At 38.6% G+C, this 9,551-nt stretch overlaps 1 protein-coding gene across 2 annotated transcripts in view; it reads right to left on the bottom strand.

Annotated features, from left to right (window-relative positions):
• Positions 1 to 241: 241 nt before the first annotated feature.
• The window catches only part of klhdc8b (kelch domain containing 8B), a 221,433-nt gene continuing 212,123 nt past the window's right edge, over positions 242 to 9,551 (bottom strand). For both annotated transcript variants that reach the window (XM_005744674.1, XM_013913722.1), the window contains one exon: positions 242 to 573. In XM_005744674.1, coding sequence (XP_005744731.1) covers positions 377 to 573 — 197 coding nt within the window. In that variant the 3' untranslated portion in view covers positions 242 to 376. The remainder of the gene's footprint in view (positions 574 to 9,551) is intronic.

Here is a 9,551-nt window from a genome sequence, read left to right as displayed (position 1 = left end):
TTCAGACACGGTGTCTGTTTTTTTGCTCATTTTCTTCTTCCTTTGATTTCCCCAGAGTAAAAAAAAAAAGAATTGTCAGTTTTCTGTCCTTGCCAGTCACAGCAGTCCACTTGTATGTCCTTAATCTTGTATTCATCCAGAGATGTCACAACCTGTCTCCGCAGCTCCTGTCAGAAAATGTTTGTCGAATGTGAAAAAGAGTTTCCCACAGCCCGGTGCACTAGACGAATCCATCAGCCGGACATAAAGGTAGAAGAGTACAAGCAGGATCTGTGGATCCATTTCATGTGTTTGTGTCTCTGTTCACGCACATGAAGAAAAATATCAGTGCCAGTTTGCACATATTCTTGCTCGTGTGTTCATGTGTGTCTTTGTGTCACACTGCTTCCTGCATGCACAGGGCCTCCACAGCATTACTGGGTCCCTGTGAAACTCCACCAATTACAAACAGCATGTTGGTCGCCTGCAGAAGAGCAGAGGAGCAGCGCGCGGTGGGCATGGGCGCCACGTACTCCCAGCGCCGCTTCACTGGGTTATAGCTCTCCACCGAGCCCAGCGGCGAGGGTTCATTGCCTGCAAAATGAAAAACAGACATATTAGAATGATGACAGTGATGCTTCATGTGGGGAAGTAGGACCATTCAGAGGCTGTATATTAACATCCACTGCCTGAACAGTCCAGACAATATTTCTTCAAATAAAAGACATATATAGAACATAAGGAGGTATTTAAACCTGGATACTTAATGTCAAAAGCTGACATGTTAATTTCGATGCAAATGCAGGTTTTAGGAGCTCCAGGGTTTGACTCTGAGAGGGGTGCAACAAAACTATATATATAAAAAAACCAAGCCAGAGGGTTTATTTAAGAATGAAACTTTTATGTCACCTAAGACATGCCAGGTCTCAACCTGGATGCTGATTCCTCTTTCTGAGGCGCACTGTGATCTACTGCTTTTTCTCTTTCCCCCACTCTCCTCCTCTTATACATCAGGATGCACTGTTTTTTTCTGTTTCTATGGTGACCAGCATCACAGCAAGTTCGGAAATAATACGTTCTGGTGTTGTGTATGTGTGTGTGTATATCTAAGAAGAACTATCATCTTCATTTTGTTAAAAGAACTAAGTGATAATGCCGAGTCGGTCTTTTCAAAGCCCGTAGCCTCGCTCAGGCCGTGGTTCCTTCATCATCTGTAGAAGACACACTCATCACAGCTCACACACCACACACACACACACACACACATGCACAGAAACATATTCCTTGTTGCTTTGGAGCTCAAAGGCTTCCTGTCATTTGTTTGATTCTCAACCCGCAGACGTCATGTCAGCGCTCCTCCTCCTCCCTTTGACCTTCACTCCTCATCATGACTGCCATTATTCTTCCCTGTTATCTCCTTTAACACCTTTTCCATTTTACATTACTAGTTCCTTTTTTAATTCTTCCCGGCCTCATTTTTCTTATTCTCATGCCTCATTTCTAATTCTTATCAAACGCTTAGAAACAGTCTTTCTTCAACTTTACGGCTCTTAACCCTGCTTGCGAGTCCTCCTCCACCTGCTCTGTTCATTATACTCTATTCTTTCTCCATCGAGTCCATTAAACCTCCTGTTCTCAGCTCTCCTGTTCTCATTTTGGCTTTTCTTTTTTCCGCTGCGAAGCCTCTCGTCTCAGATTCTCTTCCTTTCTTCTGTACCTGTCACCCCTCCAACCGTCAGCCTCAGTGCATTGTTCACCTCTCCTGTTTTCTTGTTCTTTGCCACTTCTTAAAATTGCTCGTCTGTTTTTTTCCTGCTCTCCCTTCCCTTTTGTTTAGCTTTATGTAAACACAACACTTAAGCTGAAATAAAATGACTCATCCTATATAGTGACATAAAAAATGACCTTCAGAATAAACTTTTTAATATAATTTTTACAGTCATGACGTTTCACTATTGTTTACCATATGCCTTTGAAGTATTCTTATTTTATTGCCTTTGGGGTTAGTTCCACTTAGCTGGAGCTATGCAATCAAAGATCTATTGAGTTTTCACTGATGGCGAAAACTCTGAGTATAACTGAAGAATGGTTACTGAAAACTAGAAGAGGAGACACCCCAAGGACAAGACAGCTGGGTTTTTCTTTATTTTTCATAACAATATAAATCAAATTAATGAACACAGAGAGCAACAAGAGAAGTCGTGATTGTAATTCAGTACTGAAAAATACATCCATCCTATGCTTATTATGCTGAGACTTGAAAAAAATCCCACGTTGAAGGGAGAGACCAAACCATGAGAGAGAGCCCAACAGATTGAATCTCATTACAACAGAAGTGAACTGTGGTTTTGCACTGAGCTCTGATAAACTACATTATAAATCATATCCGTTTATAATGATCCCATTACCCCTCAAAAAGGTCTGCAGTACAAAAAACAGTGAAGGCTTGAATAAAATTGCTTTGTGAATTCAAATTTTTGTGTACATACGGGTCACATCTGTTGAACATGACACCTGAAACAAACATAAACAGAGAACATTTGCAGGGACATGATGAAATTAACACTGTCTTCTTGTACGTGTTCTTGCAAAGTTTCATTGAGATTGACCCACCAGTTAAGGAGAAAAAAGGATACATACAGACATAAATGCGCTATGATTGTTATAGTAAGATATGTGATGTAGCCACCATGACACCACATTAGCAAAGTAATGCCATGAAGCATTACTGAAAGTTTGCACCATCCCCATCTTTGAATTAAAAGCAAATTTGCCACCATGATTAAATTGGTGTTCTAACCCACTGGGGCCTGGACTCTACAGGGCTTCTGTAACGACCTTGTGGTGTTTCCAGCTCATTCAAGTTCTTTTGGAGCTTTTTTACCCCACTCAGCTGACCATAATGAATTGCACCTTGACATTTATTTGACATGCAGAACATCAGCTACAGCGACCAAGTTTTTAGTCAACAAGATCATAACATGCTCCATGATCATGGGTGATCTGTATGCGGTTAATCACAGTTTGGGTGTGCTTTGCAGTGAACAGACCATGCTATGTGAGTGTATTTGCTAATTTAAGTGTGGTTCAACAAAAACCTCTGAAAAAACAAGCCTAATGTTGCAAGGGTTAACGCTCCAGTCTCTTGTCTAATTTCTGGCTGAAGTAAAAAAAACAATAACTTTTTTAATGGCTGCAAAACTGAAGGCTTTAAATAATGGGTGAAGTATTGGCAAATATATCCAAGTCTGCCTTTCCTTGTTTAGAAATGCCATGCCATAATATGTTCTGACCCTTTATAATCAACCATCACAACATGTACATCTTCTCTTTCAACTGACCAATTGAAAAGCACGCCTGTGTGCATATTTCTTTGCATAGCTGGTACTCTTTTAGAATCACTTTCACTGCTCAAGCATGGAGCTACACCAGCTGCAGCACAGTTTCCATCTGATTTTCAGGGTTAGCTTTCCTAAGGTCTTTACTGTTCACCTGTTTCTGACTGCCTGTTGTTCCTGCTTTCACTCGGGACTGCAGGTCAAACAGAAGCCACAGAAAACCTGCTGAGGAGCTTGTATTACTGTCTGATCTGTGCTGTAAACAGTGCCATTACATGCACTCTTTTCAGCACTTACCATATTTTAGTAGCTAATGCATAGCTTACAACCTTGACCTTCTTGCCTCCTGTTCTTTATCACTACAATTTACATTGTCAGTGGGTAAAATGCTGCAATCATAATTTACCAGAGTACAGGAAGAATGCCACATGCCCTCCTGCCAGCTCTCTGGTTAACAGTAAAATGGTGGACAGTTTTACTGCAGACTTCCACAATGTGACTTGGCAGGGTTTCAGAGCAGGTCAGAATTTACTCTCACAGCTAGCTGCTGGGGGATACAATTATAATATAATATACAATTAGATGCCGACATCTAATGCAGCAAGAGTAAGGACTTCATCAGCTCATTTTTCTGCTGTCAAAACAGAAGAGAAGCTCTGATTAGTGTTGGTTTGTTACTGACATAGCTGGGTACTAATTAAACATGCCAATTTGTAAGGAAAAACATCTTTCAGAAGAAGTACTCTGCTTAACAAATGTCCAGAAAAAAAGACCACTGGACAAATCTATTCATTAGAAGGGGGTGTTTTTCTTTTTGTCATCCGCACTATCAGTGTGGTATGAAAAGGTTAATTTGAAGTTTTGCCCATAGAAAAACTGCCCATGTGAGCCTTTTTCTGAACTACCTCCCACAGCAGTTCAGGAAGGGCCCAGTAACCTGGCTCCAGATCTTCTGACTTCTGAATAACTGCAAACCTCTGGCACCAGAAATGCTTTGGTGCAAAAAATCTCTAGAGGCTAATCTGACACCAAACGCAGCCTTAAAGTCTAAGCTGACACAGTTCTTATTTTTAGGTATATATTCAAACAGGGATAGTTAAAAGCTACTTTTAGCATCAGGACATGAAGAAATTACTGATTAAAAATCTAAATCAGCATATAATTATCTGTTCTGTGCTTCATTAACCTGTGATGATGGGGTTCAAGAAAACTTGCATCTGTGTTATAAACTAGCACAGGCGTGACAAATAGTAACAGTGTCACTTTGCATTAACACAGAGTGGCAGATTTATTCCGAGGGTACTCAGCTTGTTGAAATACAGAGATTTACCTGCTGACTGACAGTTTAAACCACATTAAGTTTATATATTTCTGTCTCTGTCACTGTGTTATTTGTGATTTTAGTTTGAGTTTCCTTTAATACGATTTACTTTAAGAGGCTTAAAATGACAGATGAGGTCAAAGTTGTGTCAGCAGTTTTCTGCATCTATGACTCTCACAGATGCAGAACATCTCATCTGAATACATAAAGATCAGGAAGTATGTGTATGCAAAGTGTGTGAGAGCCCATTCCTAATGGCTGTTTTTGAGGTTCATGTGCATGCAAACACAAATAATCTGATTATGAAATGATATCCATGAGCCCATAACTGCATCTCAAGTCAGTCCTCGTGTGACAAGTCGTATCTAATTATAATTTAGGTGCAGATATCAAGTTGTCAGGCGTTGTCATGAATTAAACAAAAGTACAAGGCGGTGCAAAAACACAAAATGCTGGGTGCGTGGGTGGAGGTGGTGAAGACAGTGTTACTATAATGGATACAAATACAGAGAAATGCACAAAAAGAGAGAACATCGTGTTCTGTTTCAGACTGAAAAGTACAGAAGAACATCAAAGACAAACAAACATTATTTAAAACTGTCCTAACTGGTTGTAACATAATTTGGCCTCCTCCAGCACGCCTTTTAAAATAAGTCCTTTAATAAGATGGGTACTAAGAAAAAACAATCAGTGAAAAAATTCATCCAACCTCATCACTGATCACCATTAAACTGTACACAAATTCTGTTTATCATCTGACCTTTTAATTATTAATAGTTGTAGTATTACAAAAGTCTAGTTAAGTTCTTCCAGCTTTGTGACTTCATTTTTGTAAAGACAAATTAAGCTTGATTCATGTAAGAAGTATTTATTCGGTTGTTCAGGGATGACACGACGAATCCTACTTCCGGGCCTAAAGTAGTCTGCGTTTAATATGGCTTTTGTGTTGTTAACATGTTTAATGTTATGTATTTTCTTCTATTTGATCTCAAAAAGCTCCTAAAACAGTCAGTGATCACTGTTGACCTCCCTCGGCTTTTATTACCGCTAATCATTTATTTAAGCTCAGTTTTTAAAACCTTAGGATGTAACTACAGCCCAGCCCATCCAGCAGTATATGAATGACTAACCTCGTATTGTGGATGGATTATCTCAGTTGTTCTCCTGGCTGAAGTTTGGTCCTTTTACAGCATCCTGCCATGCGATTACATTTCTTCCTGACCACCGAGAACACTCACGTTAACTTTTATCGAGTGGAAAAAAAGTTAGCTTTTTTATATTATGCTAACATAGCTGTGTCGCTAGGTCACGTAGCACATCATTATATACCAGCTAGCCCAACTTCAGTAACCCTACAAACGTCACTGCTGTTTAGTTTTCTGTCTTCATTTATGTTGGAAGTGATAACAGAGCTGTACGTTTTTAATTTGTTTCCAAAACCCCGCAGTCAGGACATGCTATATTGTATTTATTAAGCTAGCAAGCTAACTCCCTGCTAACTTCTAACTCCGTTAAATGTCATAAATTCAGTTTTCATGGATGCCTGGATGTTAAACTCAATTGTTACACCTGGTAGAGCAGAACGCTGATCATTTTATTAAAGATGAAAGACTTTAGACAGTTTTTCAACTCTCAGTAATGCCATAGTGATCGTTTGATATATGGACCTGCAGCGGAGTTTAGGTCCAGACACGGCCAGTGACGTCAGACTGAACAACCGGATAAGATCCATGTATGTATTCCTTCCAAGAAAAACCTGAGAAAAACTCACCCCCAAAAACCAAACAAGTAGTCTTAAAATTACTTTAACTGTAACATCCTTTCTAAGGGAGGACTATAGGTAGGTGGAAAATACTGGAAACTAGTTCCGGCCATTTCAGAGGTGGTGTGACGTTGAGTGAAAACCTGTCCTGTGTCTATTATCATGGTTCACTTTGATCTTGACTACAGATATTAAATATCTGTAGCTTAGGTAACAAAAGCTCATACATGAAGACAGATATGCTGATGTATTCCAGATGCCAATAGCGATAACTGACATTTTAATATGAGTGACAGAGAGGAGAGCAGTGCTGAACTGATTATTTGCTTCAGCGTTTACTTAAACATTTTTTTTACCTATACAAATACTGTAAACTACATGCTAAAATTAAAATTTGAAAGCTACTTTTAGCTTCTCCCTTGTCACAAGGGTTTTATGCCCTTTCTGATGCAATCTCTTAGAGACTGGTGTTTCTCTACAAACATTTGTCAATGAAGAACAAGTTCTAAAGAGCTTGCAAAATTCAAGTAGGGTACTGTAAAAGGATGCCACGATAGCAACAAATCAGTTCATGAAATTTCTATTCCACAGTTAAGTGGTATTATTGCAAAGTGGAAGTGTTTAGGAAACACAGTAATCATGAAGTGACAGGCCATGTGAAGTTATGAAGCAGGGTCGACACAAAAACTGAGCAGCTGGAGCTTCATGACATGGACTTTTATGGTTGAGCAGCTCTTGTAATGTCTAGTTGGCCCACTGTACTTGTCTTTAATGTTTAGTTTCTAAACATTTTTCTGTCAATTGAATTTACACATTAGTTTAAAAATCCAAGACAACAAGCTAAATATAGCTGTTGCAATATGGTACTGTATAGAAGATGGATGTAAAATAGATGTAAAATTGCCCAATGGTTTCTGACATTGCATTTTGAAGACTCATACTATATATTTGGCTGCCACCATATTCAGTTTTTGGATGCAAAATTGACTGTATTTAGACCTTGGTCAGCAAGCTATATCCAAAAACTCTATAAGTACATCACATATGTCTGCTGATGAATACACAGTGGCAGACTAACACTAGAATTCCACTCACCAGAACTAAACTGTGGTCTGTATCACACAACATTGCATTTTATTTGTCAGATAATTGCATAAAAAATCATCTAATACAAACAACAATACAAACATGGTGTAGAGGTCCAGCTCAGTGATTTTAATCAGAGGACTTGAGCGTAATCAATTTTCTAATTTGTGTTGAATATGTTGAAATTCCAGCAGGCGTGGAAGCAAATGAGGAGTAAGCATAAAAGCAGAATAAGACATTTTCTGCATCGCTTACTAAAGTGATGCTAAAATGACACTAAAGTTTGCTCTTTACTGTACTGTGACATTACTGATATACAGCTCAACGTAATGTCTTTGCAATTATATAGTGCTTTTCAAGTCTTATTGAGCAGCATTTTAGATTACAGATTACATTTTAGCAAAACATTCATACAGTGTTTAAGTCCTATACACTTCAAACAATTTATCTATCCGTCATCAATTAATCTAACATGCATTTCTTATGACTGTGGGTGAAAAGCCTGAGGCAAAGGACAAAACTTACACAAGCACAGAGAGAACATCTAAACTCCAAACAGAAAGGCAAACCACAGTGGTGCAACCATATACTTTCTATATGGCTTATTTGTATGGATATTTGAAGTTTGTTTGAAGTTTAGAACTTTATAATATGGATAATGGATGCCAATAAGAGCAGACTTGAGCTTGGAGTTGCTCGCTTTTGTGTGTTTTCGAAGCTGAATTCTACATGATGGTGTTGCCCATCCATCCAACCATTTTTCTACTGATTATCCAGGTTCAGATCACAGATAGCAGGAGTCTAAGTGGAGACACAGAGACCTTTCTGGCCACGCTTACATTCGAACATGGGATTCATTGTAAACAATCGATGAAGTCCAATAACAGAACACTTTCTGAGTTCAGCTGATTAGCAGATCATTCCTCCCAATACTGACCTTCAGGGCACACTGTCATTACCCATGTCAGCATAGAAGTAACTAGAGGTGGGAATCACCATACATCCCACGATATGATATTATCACAATACTTAACGCACGATACGATATTATTGCAATTTTTAAAAATATTTTGCGATATTCAGATTCTGTACATAAAGGTAAACTTTATCAATATTCATTTTATCTAATATCAAAGTCTCGCACTCAGTCTTTCTCTCATTTCAGTCAGTTTTATTGTTGACAAACTGAATGGTTTGTATTACAGTCTAGTCCAACTTAACTGAATGCAACCATCTGGTACAATTATAGCTATTCTGAACTATGCAATTTGTGAAACCTTATGCAGCCCCTTCAGCAACTGAAGAATTTGAAAGTTCAAAAACAAAATATAATTTTACATTAAATAAAAAAGTTTTAAACTTAATTAAAATAAAACATGTCTTAAATTAAAATAAGTAAACTGTCATGTTTATTGCTGCCAAAAAAAAGTTAAACACATTTGGACAGCGAAGGAATGTCAGGATTCTTGCTCAGAAAAAGGATCAACATGCTCTGAAGTCAGAGCACAACCTTTTTTGTAACAAAATATCGATTTCTGCTGTCCCTGTATCGATACATTATTAGCAAACAAAATATCACGATACTACACAGTATCGATTTTTTCCCCCACCCCTAGAAGTAACCCAGTAGAACCACCACCTATTGTCTGCACAGAGAATCTTCAAAATCTCTGCTTTCTTAACCCTTCGTCAATTTAGCTGCATTCAAGAATGCCTTCGTGGATGTGTTTGCCTTTTTTATTTCCCTAGTCAACAGGCAGAGGGAGGGAAATGTGCCATGAACCAGAAATGACTCACAAGCCCAAAATATCATCACGGATTAGATGGCGAGCCAAGCTCACAGCTGACATTACCATAGAAGAAAATACAACACGTCTACCTCTTTCCCCCCGCTCACATACTGTACATTTATTTCTTTCATCCAGCTCAATCCTCTTTTCCCTTTCTTTCTCCATTGGCTGTTGAATTTCATAACTGTCTCTCTCAGCAGGACAAGATTGACGTTTTCCTCTCTTTCTCACATGGTCTGACACACACACACACACACACACACACACACACACAC

This window comes from Pundamilia nyererei, unplaced genomic scaffold (assembly GCF_000239375.1).
Source record: "Pundamilia nyererei isolate P.nyererei 1_Seehausen unplaced genomic scaffold, PunNye1.0 scaffold00147, whole genome shotgun sequence".
In the NCBI taxonomy this organism is placed as follows: domain Eukaryota; kingdom Metazoa; phylum Chordata; class Actinopteri; order Cichliformes; family Cichlidae; genus Pundamilia; species Pundamilia nyererei.
The sequence above is the reverse complement of the archived record's forward strand: the minus strand, read 5'-3'. Positions and strand labels throughout refer to the sequence as shown.